This window comes from Ascaphus truei, chromosome 3, assembly GCF_040206685.1.
Source record: "Ascaphus truei isolate aAscTru1 chromosome 3, aAscTru1.hap1, whole genome shotgun sequence".
Classification (NCBI taxonomy): domain Eukaryota; kingdom Metazoa; phylum Chordata; class Amphibia; order Anura; family Ascaphidae; genus Ascaphus; species Ascaphus truei.
In genome coordinates this window covers 388430587-388448795 of record NC_134485.1, presented here as the reverse complement: position 1 = coordinate 388448795, position 18209 = coordinate 388430587, and the positions used below count along the sequence as shown (strand labels likewise).

General features: G+C 42.7%; 1 protein-coding gene across 1 annotated transcript in view; it reads right to left on the bottom strand.

Moving 5' to 3' along the window:
- The window catches only part of LOC142490785 (stromelysin-1-like), a 42791-nt gene extending 25373 nt beyond the window's left edge, over window positions 1-17418 (bottom strand). The window contains exons 1-6 of the mRNA XM_075593205.1: window positions 17241-17418; window positions 15594-15817; window positions 14825-14973; window positions 10585-10710; window positions 8628-8811; window positions 3100-3137 (exon numbers count right to left, since the gene is read on the bottom strand). Of these exons, the coding sequence (XP_075449320.1) occupies window positions 3100-3137; window positions 8628-8811; window positions 10585-10710; window positions 14825-14973; window positions 15594-15817; window positions 17241-17408 (889 nt within the window). The 5' untranslated portion in view covers window positions 17409-17418. The remainder of the gene's footprint in view (window positions 1-3099; window positions 3138-8627; window positions 8812-10584; window positions 10711-14824; window positions 14974-15593; window positions 15818-17240) is intronic.
- Window positions 17419-18209: the final 791 nt, after the last annotated feature.

The following is an 18209-nucleotide window of genomic DNA, read 5'->3' as shown; positions in this document are numbered from 1 at the left end:
ATGTATCATGTGTTCAGAATATCCACAGTGCTATTCATATGCTTCTTTAAGCAAGTGTGTCTTAAGGTGGGTCTTAAAGGTGGATAGAGAGGGTGCAAGTCGGGTATTGAGGGGAAGGGCATTCCAGAGGTGTGGGGAAGTCAGTGAAAAAGGTTTAAGGCGAGAGAGGGCTTTAGATACAAAGGGGGTAAAAAGAAGACATCCTTGAGAGGAACGCAAGGGTCTGGATGGTGCATAACGAGAAATTAGGGCAGAGATGTAAGGAGGGGCAGAAGAGTGTAAAGCTTTAAAAGTGAGGAGAAGAATGGAGTGTGGGATTTGATCGGAAGCCAGGAGAGGGTTTTCATGAGGGGAGATGCTGAGACAGATCTAGGAAAGAGTAGAGTGATTCTGGCAGCAGCGTTTAGGATAGATTGTAGGGGAGACAGGTGAGAGGCAGGAAGGCCGGACAGCAGGAGGTTACAGTAATCAAGACGGGAGAGAATGAGGGCCTGAGTCAGAGTTTTAGCAGTCGAGCAACAGAGGAAAGGGCGTATCTTTGTTATATTGCGGAGGAAAAAGCAACAGGTTTTAGAAATGTTTTGAATGTGAGGGGCGAATGTGAGAGAGGAGTCGAGTGTGACCCCTAGGCAGCGTGCTTGGGCTACTGGGTGAATGATGGTAGTTCCAACAGTAATGTGGAAGGAGGTAGTAGGGCCAGGTTTATGAGGAAGTATGAGGAGCTCTGTTTTAGCCATGTTGAGTTTAAGGCGACGGAGGGCCATCCAGGATGATATAGCAGAGAGACATTCAGAAACTTTGGTTTGTACAGCAGGTGTAAGGTCAGGTGTTGAAAAGTATATTTGTGTGTCGTCAGCATAGAGGTGATAATTAAACCCCAAAGATGTTATTAGGTCACCTAGAGAGAGTGTGTACAGAGAAAAGAGAAGAGGTCCCAGGACAGAGCCCTAGGGTACCCCCACAGAGAGATCGATAGAGGAGGAGGAGGTGTTAGCAGAAGAGACACTGAAAGTATGATGGGAGAGGTAGGATGAGATCCAGGATAGAGCTTTGTTCCGAATACCAAGAGTATGGAGAATATGAAGGAGAAGAGGGTGGACCACGGTGTCAAATGCTGCAGAGAGGTCGAGTAATATGAGCAGAGTGTAATGACCTCTGTCTTTGGCAGCATGGAGGTCGTCAGTTATTTTAGTGAGGGCTGTTTCCATGGAGTGAGCAGTGCGGAAGCCAGATTGTAGAGGGTCTAGGAGAGAATAGGTGTTGAGAAAATTGAGCAAGCGAGAGAATACAAGTCGTTCAAGGAGTTTAGAGGCAAAAGGCAGGAGGGAGACAGGTCGATAGTTAGAAAGACAGGTAGGGTCAATCTTGGTGTTTTTGAGTAATGGTATGACTGTTGCATGTTTGAAGGAGGATGGAAAGGTTCCAGAGCAGAGGGAGGAGTTAAAAATGTGTGTGAGCATAGGGATTATAGTAGGAGCAAGAGGTTTTAGGAGATGGGAGGGAATGGGGTCAAGAGGGCAAGTGGTAGAGGGAGAAGAGGCGATCAACAGTGACACATCCACCTCTGAGACAGTGGAAAAAGAGTCAAGGAAGGCAGGAGGAGAGTTAGTAAAAAGTGTAGGATGGGAGGAGAAACAGAGGGGATGTTCTGCCGTATGGATTCCACCTTTTCCTTAAAATAGTCAGCAAAGTCCTGAGCGGAGATGGAGGAAGGAGAGGCAGCTGAGGGTGGTTTGAGTAGAGTATCAAAGACAGAGAACAGTCGGTGTGGGTTAGACTTGTATGTTGCATATATTTAAATGCATGTAGTGCATATAACATACTGTATAATAAGTGTAGCCCATGTACCACCGGGGTACTAAAACTACGCGTGCTGCTTTCACCTGTGTGACTAACAGGTGGCCTGAACCTCCGCCACTGGGAGCCTCGGATACACTTACAGTATACACATGCAGCACCCCCACCGATGAGGGATCTCAGCGTGGTGGGAGTGTTCCCTCACCAGAACCAACATACACAGTAAATACACAAGGTTGTATAAGAACAGTATTTATCAAGCATAGACTATAATTCCTTTACATATGTCTCGTTGCATCACCCCACATGTAACTCATTGCATCACCCCACATGTAACTCCACTTTGTCCTTCCAGTATCAACGTGCCTGGGCACTTAACCCCTGAGTGTCCACAGGCAATAGTGTGAATGTGAGGGATAGCGCTTCCCTGTGTTGGGGCCCGGTGGTGCACTTATAATATCTTCCTGGTCATAGTCCAGACCAGAATAACCAATAGTGAAATCGTCAGATAAACAGCATGCTCCGCACTTCTATCTGCTGCTATCCTCCCTCTTGGACCCTTAGGTGGTTGCATCTGGAGGGGCCTCCCGGCTGGAGTATAACCCTATAAATTGTCTCTGTCTCTTTATCTGAACAGCCTCCTCTGCACAGCCAGTATTTCCTTCAGGCAATGTTCTGCATCATGTCTCATGCTATTGCTATAGTGGCAAGGGTTCCTAACATAGGGCCTTTCCCTACAGCATGCACATAAATTACATCTACTGTGACTCAGGGGACTAACTGGGCCCTTGGGGATAACCTGTGGCCTAGTCCCTTGTGCACAGCACCGTGGACACTATCTGCACCTTCAGGGTCCAGGTCTTGACTCCCTTATTCCTGTCCCAGCATGCAATACCCTTTCCTTGTCTTCCAGAGAAATCTTGCAGCCCTATTGGCTCCCTGGTGTCAGGTGGTGTATCTGCCCCTGAGCATCATGGGGCTTGCAGTTGTGTCTGCAGCCTCTATCATTAGCAACCTTGTGTGCTCTCTCTAATGGCCGCCGCTGTGCACCTTGCGCGACCCTAGTAGTGGCCGCTGTAATTCGCACTGCGCATGCGCGAGCCCTGCAATTGCGTGCGCAACCCAACATGGCGGCGCCCTGTGGAGGGAGCCGCCGGGGAGTCCTTCGCCATGCCTGCAACATCCCCCACTGTAACGAGGGTAAGGTGTGGGAACGGGAGAGCGGGGGTAACAGAGTGGACCTGGCTACATAAGTAATACAAGCATTTGCCCACTTTTTAAGGAGCCGGTTTTTCCATGTACCTGTGCAGGAGAGAACCACTGAGACCATTCTCCCTCCACTGCAGAGGTAAATGAGAATCTTCACAGGTAGTGTTAGGACCTGAATACTGGTCATGCCGTGAGGTGGCTGCAGGCTTATAATATTATGGTAGGAATGGAGAGAGAAGATCCGGTGCAACAGTAACAGCCAAAATGTCGTCAGATCCGAAGTAGAACAAAAGTAACTTTATTGATGTAGACACACACTTGTAAAACAGCAGGCTGCAGCACAGCCTCCTCCTCACTGCGTTTCACGCTGTACTAGCGCTTCGCGCTTTATAATATTCTGGTCAGATGGTTTAACTAAATGAACCTTTTTCATGAGAATATTAACATTGAAGTATTTAACTATGTATTTTGTCACATTTGATGTAGCATTGGGTATTTTTGTCTTCTGTTGTTGTATACATTTGGCCACGCTCAGTAGCACTCCTTTTGACACAAATATCTATCTATCTATCTATCTATCTATCTATCTATCTATCTATCTATCTATCTATCTATCTATCTATCTATCTATCTATCTATCTATCTATCTACCATTCTATCTATGATGTGGTAAATTCTGGGATTAGAACTTGCTTGAGCTTGAGTTGTGTGTTTGTTATTTGGTTCCCCCTTAGGCTTCCCTTTAGTCCCTCTCATCTCCGCTGTGAATGGGAGCGCTGTGGGTGCCAGCGGGAGCATGCACGTGCCTCCGGTGAGTGTGGGGAGGAAGTAGGTTGTTTCAGCGTTCCGGGGGGGCGAGCGGTTCGCCGATGGCTCCCTTTGCAGGGCTCCGCCATTTTCTATGTAGCCGCGCATGCGCAGGACAGTTCACACATGCGCAGCCGGCGATCATTGCGAGAAGATCACGCATGCGCAGTATGTGTGCGCAAGCGGGGTCATTACTTGCCAGGGCTCCGCGGAGACTACAAGCCCCACAATGCACAGGGGCAGTTAGTCAGGTGCCAGGAACCAGCCAATAGGGCTGCAGCAATCCCCTGCTCCCTGAGATGGATACATTTGGCATGCTGTGAGCCACGCCAGTCGGAAGAGGGACCTCTGAGGAGCAGGTAGTGTCCAGAGAGCAGTGCTCCCCTGGACTAGGCCATATCTTCCCCCTTAGGCCCCAGTTACGCCCCAAATCACTGTTGCTTGTGGTTGCTATAGGGAAAGCCCATAGTCAGGGACCTTTCCCTGTAGCTTCCTATAGTCAGGTACAGCACCGGTGAGACGCCCCGCGGTGACTGCGGCCTGTGGTCTGGGACCAGACCAGCTAGGCGGTAAAGACGGTAGGGTGATATTATCCCCGCCGGAATTCACCCCCATGCGGAGGCGGACACCATCGCGGACAACGTTGGATCAGAAAGATCCTCTTTGTCATTCTGCAATACCCGGGTGCTGGAGCCCCGGGCAGGTACCTAACCTAGTGCACTAACACTCCATGGGATAGCGCTATCTCCAACACTTTGGGTGGGCCTTGACTTTGGGAAAAGGGACATCAGGGAATTGGTGCCTGGCACGCAATATACTCTGGGGACACTCACTGTTGGTATCAGGTTGGGGGCTATATTACTGTGGGTACAGGGTACCCATATTATTTGTGTTCAGTAAACGGTTGTTAGCATATATATTTGTGTGCGTGTATGATTATTATTGTTCCTGTAAGGGTACATCCCTCCATGTTGGGATCCCTTGCAGGTGGAGGCACTGTCACCATAAGAATCAGGTACACCCCAGGCTCCCAACGGCAGAGGTTCAGGCCTTCTGTGAGCCACAGGTAACGCATCACACACCGTAGTCACCATATCTTCAATAGGGTGGGGGAAAGTGAGCTTTCAGTTAATATCACCTATGTCACCTGTTTTGTACTAGAAAGTGTTATTTACACATGCAATTCATCTTTTTAGTTCTAAAATATACATTAAGTCAGGAGTGCGCAAAATGGGGACGCAATACTTTTTTGGAGGGGTGTGGCGTTTACAGAGGCCCCGTGCTGAGAGCGCGAGTTCTTTGTAATTCAATTACCCGGCTTCAGTCCACACGTCTCCATGGCAATGCGGAGTCAGGTGATGCCGCAGGGTCATGTGAAGTGATGTCACATGACCCCTCAACGTCATTTGACGCCCATTGCCATGGAGACGTGGCGTCAAATGATGAGGCGGGGGAGGGGGAATGCGCGACACAGGAGGAGAACAGGCAGGGGGACGCAGCGGAGGAAGTATGTGCACCCTTGTATTACGCACCAACAATCTCCTCCAATGGTTTAAATTTAACAGTGCAAATGTCATATGTCAGCGTCATTTTAAAAATCTTCCCAGGTAAACCTCCGGTATATCTGATGTCTTATCTTATCCCATTTCTAAAGGCAACAGTTCAAAGACTTGCTGCTAGGAGCTAATGTAGATGACACATTTTGTCTCATACATATATGAGAAATCAATGTTTTGTTTTTTTGTTTGCCTTCCTCTGGATTAATATACTGTAAGTACATATATAGAATAAGTATCTGCCGTCTAAATGTAGGATAGGTTGAACTTGATGGACATATGTCTTTTTTCAACCTCATCTACCATGTAACTATGTAACTATATCAATATTCAACTGGTATCAGTTGTTTGGAGGGTGGTGGCCCCTCCTCCAGGGTTTAAGCTCACCCCTCCCTACTTTTTAAAGTAAAGAAGGTTTTTTTAATTTTGCTGTATGGATAGACTCACTGCAGTCATTCTCCCTCCAACAGAGGCAGGACAGGTCCACTGGGATCATTCACACTCCACTACAGAGGCAAATGAGCCATGAAGTGGCTGCCGGCTTATAACGCTTTGGCCAAAGGGTTTAACTAAATGACCCTTACTCATGAGAATTCTAATTGTAAGGCTGTGCTAAAACCCGTTGCGTGTGTATGGCAGGTTCCGCGACGGCACGGTATACAGGGTGCCGCCATGTTGTTGCGCAATATCGCTAAGGGCACTGACAAGGTCGTAAGGTCGCGCCTGCGTAAGGGGAGCGCGCGAGCGCGCGGCCAATAAGGAAAGGCTCTGATAATGGACGGCAACTCCCGCGAGCTCTGGGGCAATCACCTGATGCTAGGAGCCAAAGAGAGGGCGGGGATTACGGAGACGGAACAGGAAGCGTGGGGGCAGCGACCACGCTAGGCAGAGGAGCTCGGGACCGAGCGAGAGGAGGTAGTGTGAGTGCAGGGGGTCCGTGACCCGCCTGCATAGGCCAACTATTACCCCCAGGCCCATAGGAGATTTCCCCTGAGTCACCGTAGGCTGCGGTACTGTAGGGACGCCCGGTAGTGGAGAGTATTGTCACCTTAGATAGGGACAGCGCACGGAGTTGTGGACAGTCATCTGGGATCAGACGGCTGGACATCTCGATGTCCAGATATTAGCTACCCTCTTGCAAGGACAACACTCTCTAGAGCGTGGCAGAGCCACTGTTATACAGGACAACTTCACTAGGAATGCGGCCGAGCCGCGTAGTACAAGGACTTCAACGTATAGTATAAGTTATGTGTGATGTTATGTAGGGGGTAAGACGTGGTTACTTACACACAGTAAACTTGGTTGCACGCATTGTTGGTATGTTTCTTGCCCAGGGCGATCTTACGTAACGGGGATCCTGGGTAAGTGGAGGCGCTGCGCTAGAATCCTTACCCCAGGCTCCCAGCTAGCGGAGGCTCATATCTCCTGGAGCCACAGGTTAAGTACAGCACTAGTAGTCCCTTAGGAAGGTGTTCAGAAAAAGGGCTACATAATATTGAAGTATTTAACTATGTATTGTGTCACATTGGAGGTAGCATTGGGTATTTTTGCCTTTTGTTGTATACATTTGGCCACGCTCAGTAGCACTCCTTTTGACACAAATATATATGATGTGGTGGGTTCTAGGGTTAGAGATTGATGGGATTGTGTGTTTGCAAAAACTGTATTACACTACTGGGCCTTTTCACTAGATAAGTGCATTAATGCTGGTTAAGTGGCCTTTTCAAGCGATAGTGCAAAGCTTCGATAACAGGGCAATTTCGCACTAAAATGGCTTTATTGTTACTGCATTTTTACTGCATAGGATCTGGAGCTGACCCACACTCATTTCAGCTCCGGAGATACCCAGATTCAATCTTGGGTAATAAAAAATAAAATTACAGCCAACTTCATTACCTTAGCGGTTAACCGCTAGATTGGTGGTAAGATAATGCAAACCCGATCGGTAATGCACTGAACTTATCGAAGTTTATTGTATAGGCCCGTGTATATATATATTTTTTTCTCCTTCTCTTTTGTTTCCTCCTTTTTCTGTCTTCTCTCTTTCAACACATAATTCTGAGTTTTTATTTTTTGCGTTGTTTTTTCTCTCTCGATTTCTAGAATCAAAATGGACTAAGGAACAGTCCCTTCAGTCCAGCAGCACAGTATTTCAGGGATAATCCACATTAGACACCATACAGTATATTATTTCAAGTGTTTTTTTTTTAGTGCTATAGATCTTGTTTTTCGTCTGCATATTTGACTGCTATTTGGTGTTCACAATTAATATTCTCTTTCTTGCATGAACGTTTGAGTTTTTCCAGGTATTACTATTTTACATTCATAATGTGTAAGCTGACACAGTTTATCCTCATAGTATTACATACTGATAGATGTGGTACACATTCTGTTTATTGGAGATTCACCCTCAGTGACGACAGTCAATTGTTTTTATATTTGTTCATGGGTAATTTATGAATAAAATGCCATTTTTTTAGGGGGCATTGATTAGCCCAGCAAGGGAACATAGTAAGTAATGTATTGCAGAACAAGTTCTGAGAACAAGTTTTTTTTTTGTATCTGTCAGGGATAAACACAGTTAGGATAAACAGAACCAATTTATTTATGACAGCTTTATGGTACAACATAGACTAGAAATATATGATATACATGTTTTATTTTATATAGAAATGTAAATCAAGGTAAAGCATGCAGGGAGATTGAAACAATAAATACTTGAGTTGTTTGTTAGCTGATTTAAATACCAGATCTGTAACGTATAGATGTTTGGAAGCATCTCAGCTACGCACTTGAAAGCACACTATAACTGACCCTCTTCCAAAGTCCGTAAGGTAAAGAACCCTTTCTTAACCCTAAACCTTGGAATTTCCACTTGTCTTGGCAACCCAAACACATTCCATGTTCTCAGTTAATAAACTCTACCAATATAAAACACATACAAATTTAGCAGACTTTATTTTTCCATATGGCTTCTGCCTTATCACTGCCATTGAATCCTTTCAAAACTCTGTGATTTTCTGAGTATCAACAACATACTGTAGGTTGATCTGGAGGAACAGCCAGGATGGTTACATCTGCATTATGGTTGCATGTATTATTTTTTGCTATTATTGTACTCTTCTGTGCACAATTAAATCGCCATGTTTATACAAAACCCATGCTGAAGATATAAAATCTGAAGAAAAGTTTATTTTATTTGACACAGACACTGATACTGTAGATAGAGTAATAAGAGGCTGATATAACGATGAGTGCTATTTGCGCCGTGGCTTTTCACCATATAATGTCTGTATACCTCTGATGTCATCTTGGGCCAAGCGGAAATTATTCGGGTTTGTATAACCATAGGTAGGGTACATCAAAGCTCTGCGGTCAATAGAGTGCTCTAATCCCAAAGAATGACCAAATTCATGTGCAGCAACAAGAAACAAATTGAATCCTGCAACACCAAAAAAAAAAAACACCTTTTTTATTGGCAATGCATACAGTATAAGGCTAAGATTGCTTCCCAACAATGCATTTCTATCTACAGATATGTTACCAACAATAAAAATCCCTGAAATAAAGTTTGTATTCTTAAATAGCTTTTGCTATTTTGTTGATGCTATTTAAAAAAAAAAGAAACCTGTAAACAAAGTAACATATTACTATAATTAGGGTGACCAGGTGCCGCGGTTTAGCCGGGACAGTCCTGTTTTTTTAAGGCCTGTCCCGGCTGCCCGACAGTCTGTAAAATGTCCCGGAGAGAGACTTTTAAGGAGAAGGGGCACAGTTGGTGATGTCATTTGTTTTATAAATATTTTTTTTAATGTGTCCCGGTTTTTACTTTTGTAAATCTGGTCACCCTAACTATAATTGTATTTATTTATAAAATGTTTTACCAGGAAGTAAAACATTGCGAGTCAACTCTCATTTTCAAGTATGTCCTGGGCACAGTTATGAGAACAATACATGGTTACATTAAGTGGACAGAGGTTATTCATTATATTTAAAGACATTGCATGTACAGTTAGAGATAATATAGGTGTATGTAACCGTTACAGACAAGATTAAAATGAGGCAAAAGGTCAAATTCATGTCCAGCCTTTGCTAAATTTTAACTGGGTTGGGTATTCTTACTTGTATATTGGCCCAAAGGAAGATAAATACATTTTGAAAAAGAAGTAGTTGTGGTGAAGGAATCACACAGGAATCCGGATTTAAGAAGTGTACTCTGTGTTTTGATCCATAAGCAGAGCTGGTACAGACATGTGATGTTTCAGGGCACAAAAGCCCTTTTCTCAGACCCTACACTTTAAGGTATTACCCATACCCTTAAGATGTAGGGTCTGAGGAAAGGGCTTTTGTGCCCTGTAACGTCACATTTTTGTACTGTACCTGCTCTTCTTGTGGATTAAAACAGAGAGTAACTTTTTTACAATCCTGATTCCTATGTGCTTCCTTCAACATAACCACTTGCAAATTTTGGATCCAGCTTTGACACACCGCGATCAACGGAGGGTGAGCACCAGTGAGAGAACACTTTATTTAGTTATCTATGAGTAGTGTGTGCCACTTTCTATATTTTCTAAAAAAAATAAAAACTGCACAAATGCACAACATATCGCAATGGCAAAATAATGAATTCCTGATTCAAATATGATCACTCACTGAATCACTGTACTGCCCACGTTTTAACTTGTTCGGCATATCCCTTCATAAAATGTTATCTAATCCTTTCTTAAACGTATCTTCTGTGTCTGCCATCACCGTTTCCACCAGTATTAAGTTCCATATTTTCCCTGCCCATACTGTAAATAACCTTTTTTAAAACTAAACCTTAAAGTACAGTAGAAATGTAAGCCACTGTACCCAAAGAAATTCAGGCAGCTTTGATTTTTTAACCTTCCTGTGCTGAGACCTTACCCTGACTTAACATGTCCTTGGAGCTGAACTTGCAACAGCAGAGCCTCACATAGTTTAGCTCTTCACATTATATAACTTTATATACAAATTGTTCCAGTGATCTGCATCTGGTATCAACTGTACTAAATATAACCATATCGAATGATATGATACAATCATACAGTGCAGTACTTGCTTTAGGGACTCAATAGCTGTGAATACAAAGACACTCTGATTATACAGTGTAACTGCCAACTAGAAATGTAAGAATTATATTGGGCTCAGGGAATAATACCGAAGGAAAACACATGTAGAAAAGATTGTGTACCTAAATTAGAATTGGACCATTTTTCATCCTCGTCGAAGTGAGCATCACCTCCCAAACCAGGACCGGGAGCATATGCATGTGCTAGCACATTGCCAGGGCCATCAAATGGAATGGAATCACCATGAGCTAAAAATGAAAGAAAAAAAAGAAAAGAAAGGGAAAATAGTTATTTTGTTTTGTCTTTTAGATATCCAATCTGTAGACTTCTAAAGCACTGCAGACATCCATGTTTCCTTTATAACAGTAAGGAATAGATAACAAATGTGCAAATTGTTGGGGGAAAAAGGGAGAACAAAGAACAAATCAATAGTAGAGTTCCTAAAAATGGGTGTTTCCTCGTACTTTCAGTGGTCCGGTATTGGTGATTAAAGCATCAACAGCATCATAAGGTGGGGCTACTGCGCCCCAGTTTTATTAGGCCAGTTCACAAACTTTCTCATGAAGTTTGTGTAATTTTTCATGTCGTGAAAATGCTGTTTTTTTGTTTTGAAGGGTGCAAAATGTACCAATTTGCTATGCTGTTCAAATTTTCTCAAGGTTTTGTAAAAAGAACAAAAGCTACATAGGTCACATGACGAATTTGACCTTCGGAGAGTCCTTGCGTTTAGAAGTCTTGCTGACAATTGGACCTTCCAGCATTTTTATTTATTTTTTAAACAGAGGAGATTTTTTTTTGAGATTTTTGGGCGCACACCACACACATCTCTCATACACAGGTTATGCAACAACTTCTTTAAATATATAAAAAGGGGGTAATTAAGTATAATCAGTCACGTTCATGGGGGTATTCAGCTTCTGATTATATTGAATGAGCCCCAAAGTCTTAAAAAGCACAGTTTTTAGCACTTTTTGGTACTGTATTTATTGTATCATCCTAATGTGTTCCCTTTATATAGAGTTTTCTATCCCATGTGTCTATATGGGAGGTCTAAATATTTTAAATATTAATATTCTAATATTCTTAATATTCTAAAATATTATATATAAGATTCTAAAAATCTTAAGGGATTTAGTTTTGCTTTTGTATTTGGTTTGGGAATGTAAGATTCTCTTAGGTTCTGATTTCACATACACGGTTTTGCCCATTTCAACTAAATGGTGCATTTGTGTATTGTATTGTATGTCTTTATTTATATAGCGCCATTAATGTACATAGCGCTTCACAGTAGTAATACATGTGGTAATCGAATAAATAACAGATAATATAAATAACAGATCATGGGAATAAGTGCTTTAGACAAACATAACATTAAGGAAGAGGAGTCCCTGCCCCGAGGAGCTTACAATCTAATTGGTAGGTAGGGAGAACGTACAGAGACAGGAGGAGGGAGTTCTGGTAAGTGCGTCTGCAGGGGGCCAAGTTTTATGTATCATGTGTTCAGAATGTTCACAGTGCTATTCATATGCTTCTTTAAGCAAGTGTGTCTTAAGGTGGGTCTTAAAGGTGGATAGAGAGGGTGCTAGTCGGGTACTGAGGGGAAGGGCATTCCAGAGGTGTGGGGCAGTCAGTAAAAAAGGTTTAAGGCGGGAGAGGGCTTTAGATAAAAAGGGGGTAGAAAGAAGACATCCTTGAGCAGAACGCAAAAGTCGGGATGGTGCATAGCGAGAAATTAGGGCTGAGATGTAAGGAGGGGCAGAAGAGTGTAAAGCTTTAAAAGTGAGGAGAAGAATGGAGTGTGAGATGCGGGATTTGATTGGAAGCCAGGAGAGGGATTTCAGGAGGGGAGATGCTGAGACAGATCTAGAAAAGAGTAGAGTGATTCTGGCAGCAGCATTTAGGATAGATTGTAGGGGAGACAGGTGAGAGGCAGGAAGGCCGGACAGCAGGAGGTTACAGTAATCAAGACGGGAGAGAATGAGGGCCTGAGTCAGAGTTTTAGCAGTCGAGCAACAGAGGAAAGGGCGTATCTTTGTTATATTGCGGAGAAAAAAGCGACAAGTTTTAGAAATGTTTTGAATGTGAGGGGCGAATGTGAGAGAGGAGTCGAGTGTGACCCCTAGGCATCGTGCTTGGGCTACTGGGTGGATGATCGTAGTTCCAACAGTAATGTGGAAGGAGGAAGTAGGGCCAGGTTTGGGAGGAAGTATGAAGAGCTCTGTTTTAGCCATGTTGAGTTTAAGGCGACGGAGGGCCATCCAGGATGATATAGCACAGAGACATTCAGAAACTTTGGTCTGTACAGCAGGTGTAAGGTCAGGTGTTGAAAAGTATATTTGTGTGTCATCAGCATAGAGGTGATATTTAAACCCAAAAGATGTTATTAGGTCACCTAGAGAGAGTGTGTACAGAGAAAAGAGAAGAGGTCCCAGGACAGAGCCCTGGGGTACCCCCACAGAGAGATCAATAGAGGAGGAGGAGGTGTTAGCAGAAGAGACACTGAAAGTATGATGGGAGACATAGGATGAGATCCAGGATAGAGCTTTGTTCCGAATACCAAGAGTATGGAGAATGTGAAGGAGAAGAGGGTGGTCCACGGTGTCAAATGCTGCATAGAGGTCGAGTAATATGAGCAGAGTGTAATGACCTCTGTCTTTGGCAGCATGGAGGTCGTCAGTTATTTTAGCGAGGGCTGTTTCCGTGGAGTGAGCAGTGCGGAAGCCAGATTGTATAGGGTCTAGGAGAGAATAGGTGTTGAGAAAATGGAGCAAGCGAGAGAATACAAGACGTTCAAGGAGTTTAGAGGCAAAAGGCAGGAGGGAGACAGGTCGATAGTTAGAAAGACAGGTAGGGTCAAGCTTGCTGTTTTTGAGTAATGGTATGACTGTTGCATGTTTGAAGGAGGATGGAAAGGTTCCAGAGCAGAGGGAGGAGTTAAAAATGTGTGTGAGCGTAGGGATTATAGTAGGAGCAAGAGGTTTTAGGAGATGGAAGGGAATGGGGTCAAGAGGGCAAGTGGTAGAGGGAGAAGTGGTGATCAACAGCGACACATCCTCCTCTGAGACAGTGGAAAACGAGTCAAGGAAGGCAGGAGGAGAGTTAGGAAGAGGTGTAGGATGGGAAGAAGAAACAGGGGATGTTCTGACGTATGGATTCCACCTTTTCCTTAAAATAGTCAGCAAAGTCCTGAGCGGAGATGGAGGAAGGAGAGGCAGCTGAGGGTGGTTTGAGTAGAGTATCAAAGACAGAGAACAGTTGACGTGGGTTAGACTTGTGCATGTTGATTAGTGCAGAAAAGTAGGCTTGTTTAGCTTGCGAGAGGGCAGAGTTGAAACAGGATAGCATAAATTTGTAGTGAAGGAAGTCTGCGAGAGTGTGAGACTTCCTCCAGAGGCGTTCAGAGGAACGAGTGGAGGAACGCAGCATGCGTGTGTGGGAATTTAGCCAGGGTCTAGGATTATAAGGGCGAGTGCGGCAGAGAGAAAGTGGGGCATGTAGATCAAGAGAGGAGGACAAGACAGAGTTGTAGTTCCTGACCAGGTTGTCGGGGTCTGTAGCAGAGCTGAGAGAGGAGAGGGAGGAGCGTAAAGTGGACTCAAAGTCAGGTAAGTGAATAGAGCGCAGGTTTCTGCAGAACCGGGGTGTAGATGGAGGTGGAGAAGGGGAGAAGCGAGATAGAGAGAATGAGATGAGATGATGGTCAGAGAGAGGAAAAGGGGAAATGGAGAAATCGGAGAGAGAGAAGTTCTTAGTGAAAACCAGGTCTAAGTAGTGGCCATCCTTGTGGGTGCTGGCTGCAGTCCACTGTTGAAGGCCAAAAGAAGAGGTTAGAAAAAGAAAGCGGGAAGCCCAAGGGAGAGAGGGGTCATCAATGTGGCAATTGAAGTCCCCAAGGAGAAGAACAGGGGAGTCTGAGGAGAGGAAGAAAGAGAGCCAGGATTCAAAGTGAGAGAGAAAGGCAGAAGGGGGATGAGTGTACCAAAATATGTAGTGTATTATCAATTGATTAATAGGTATATTACTGATAGCTTGATATATTTATATTCTTTAATTAAATGTTTTTTTTTTTAATTTCAGCCACTAATGTACAAATACAAATCCTTCTATCCATGATGAAAATGTACACAGACAAAAAGCAAGGATGTTTCCTTTCAATATATGTCACTATCTATATTTGTTGACTTTTATTCCATCACTAATTTAATAAAATGGGTCCGGCGTTGAATTTTTTAAAATAATACCTTGCTTCATTTTCACTTAATTATTGTACAAAATGATACATTTAATTCTAATAGACGTTTTTATTAGCATTAAACGTATTTTTTTTTTTCACTTCCAAAATACAAAACTTAGTTGACTTACAGCGTGCTGAAAATTGTATAAATATATCTGCTTGTCTACTGGAAACCTTCCTGAATGTCAGGGGAGTTACATCGCTCCACACCTTCAATGCCAGTCGGATTGCTTCATTTACCGCTGGGACAGAAAGGTCAGGAGTATAATTCAGAATTCTGTATAAAATAGAAATTAATTAGGGTTACTTTTTACCAATTCGATTGATGTCTTTCTGGTTTTCCCTAGATGTAAACATGTCATGGTTCGGTAATACACCGAGGGGCGTATTCTATATTGTATATCAGCCAAAGAAGCTGCTTTCAGTTGAAAATTCCCATTGAAGTCAATCGTGCCAAGCTGCAACTTTAGTGGATATAAAATAAGCCCCCGCCCCTCCAATCCTATTGAGATTGGCTGTGTGGCGGTGTGGCGGTGTGGCGGTGTGGCGGTGTGGCGGTGTGGCGGTGTGGCGGTGTGGCGGTGTGGCGGTGTGGCGGTGTGGCGGTGTGGCTGGACTAATACACACACTATGTAACATGGAGAGAGAGGGTGCTAGTCAGACATTGAGGGGAAGGGCATTCCAGACGTGTGGGGCAGTGAGTCAGAAAGGTTTTAGGTTGCACAGGGCTTTAGATACAAAAGGTATTTTAGGTAAAGACATTACCAATGTTGGGTTAATCCTAATTTGAACCCCTAAAATTAAGGTTTGGGTAAATGTAACAAGTAGAAATAGCCAAGTTAGTCAAGTTGTGATAGTGCGGTAAATGTAAGAGAAGCTTTCAATTTTTAAACCCACCTATATGTCAGGACAGTTTTGGTCCATTTTGGTTTTCCAGGGAACAGCCTGAAATCTGCCACGTCAGGTATGCCACATCTGGGTTTCTTCATCATATTTATGGTTTCTGAGTCCAAACTTCCTGTTACGTTCATTCCAAAGAATTTTTGCATTTCTTTAAGTTTTTCTTCTAATGTATTTTTTCTTGATTTGGTTCCAGATAAAAAGAACTTGTCTAAGTAGTCCTGCACAGTACACATAGTTGCGTTTAATGTTCACAGTCAGATGGTAAAAATGGTTAGTACAAATTTCTAAAATACAAACCCCCAGCCTGAGCCTAATGATGGAAAAATAAATGATGTACAGTATGAAGCAGATGCTAAGGGGAACCTATAAGTAATATATAGCTAGTGCAGTGCCCATAATAACTTTTGCAATATCAACAATGTATAGTATGTATAGTATCAATAACAGTGATGTCTCTATGGGGCATTTTGAGCAGTACTAATAGGTTTTTAACTTGAGAATATGGCATATTTTTTATTATTGAAAATACACTAATAAGAACCTGGAGTAACTTTCACCAAGAAACAAAAATAGACTAAAAGAAACATATACATTGAGATACAATGCAAAATTGAGAGAAAATGAGAGCTTGTGTCGAGCCGGCTGAAGAAAGAAGGATGGGGGCAACAAAGTAAATAGTGATAGCTCATTAAAAAGAAAGATTTGTACAGAAGGAAATAGAGGAAGGAAAGAAATAAGCAGAATGAGAGAGAACACTGTTAAAAAAACAAAAAAGAGAGAGACTAAAAGTCACAGGTCGTCTAAGAGAGAGTATGACTAGTTCAAAGAATGAATGGGAGCTAATAAAGAACGTGGCTGTAAAACAGAACAAGGGCAAATAGAGTTGGATGGGTAATAGCACAACCCTCCCCAACATGTACTATATGCTAAATGTGCAATATACAGTAGAGGCAACGTTTATTCTAACATTTGCCGTAAACTAGCCGGGTTACATTCTGGGTATGTGCTGGGTATGTTCTGGGCTAGTTTGAGGCACATTTAAGGCATTTCTGCATTGACTAACGACCCATAGGATTAACACAGCAGTGATCCCTGGCAGTCCAATTCAGTTTGAATGGGACTGCCAGGGACCCCCACTGTTAATCTGATAGGCCATTAATCAATGTAGAAATGCTGGGGCTAGTTTAAGGAAAGTTTAAGGCATGTATTCAGAATGTACCTGGGTGTACCTGGGTCTTTTGGGGAATTGCCACTGGTTTTTGTTCGAATAAGAGTTGCCTCTACTGTAGGGGCCAAGTACAAGTAATATCCAAACGTATTCCCAAAAATCTGATGTATACACAATTTTAGTTTGAAGGTTAGCACCTTCTTTAATAAAGATTGCAAATTTTAGCGCTGGAAGCTATTAACGTGTCTCATTCTACAGTACTTTTTAGTTTTATGTGGAATTGGCGGAGTTCTTTTGTGTGTCATTAATATTCATCACATAATATTAGTGATATATTTTAATTTTACATGAACCATTTCTTCCTGTGCAATAGTTTTCATATGCTGTCTCTCTTGTTATGCACATTGCACAGCGCCTGACAATATTTTCAAATAAATTAACAAAAGAAGGATTAAGCATTTGGTACGACATACCTCTGCAAACTTCTGATCAAGAGGGCTGAGCGTAGAGACATGTGGAGGTCTTGGAATTGCGAGGCTATAGGACGTTGAGATGAGGATCCAACTGAATAGGTACAGCATTGTTTCAGTTAACAGGGCAGGGTATCTAGAGCTTCCAATGATTGCTGCTGTGTACAACATCAATACTTATATAGACCTGTAAAATGTTGCAATATTTATGATTCATTTAATATTTCACTCAGGATCTATTTAACCTTTTAACGTTTTAACAAGCACATTTTTTTCCTGGACATTTTGAAATGATGTCATGCCAACACATTACCATGCATCCATGCTCATCTACCCACACATTGTGTTTGAAGAAATCATTCAGTCTCGGGGATTTTGGTAGAGTTAATATAGAATAAGTAAAGCAATGAATTAGTGATTGGTTACATATTAACAACTTCCGTCATTTATTTTTTTTTTTTTTTTAAACCAATATTGCAAAACACATTGTGGCTTACTGATTCATATAATGCATGATTGACTGGTAGGCGTAGGTTACTAGATGGTATACAGTCAATATATGTGTTGGTACAAATATGCTACATTTCAATAGGTCAAAGGTGAACTACTTCACATCAATGTGCACTAAATAGCTCACCTGCCTTACAATGCACCAATCATTTACATTTCTAGTTGCCATATCCTTAAAATGTTGTTAATAAAAGGGTCATCCCATGAGTATTTACTGTACTGTGTTGTACAGGATTGGTATCAGCATGAAAACTGCTCCAAAAGGCATATAATTGAATCTTAACATAAACCAATTAAGCATATTCCTAATACAAATTCTACTGGATATGAGGGAGACTGTGTAAAGAGGACGATAAAGTCTAAAAGTAATGTTTGGAGAGTATGTTTCCAAAGAAGTGTTTTTTTTTGTTTCACACACAGTAATGGTCATTGGTTTAGCTCATGATCCGGTTCTTTGTGGCT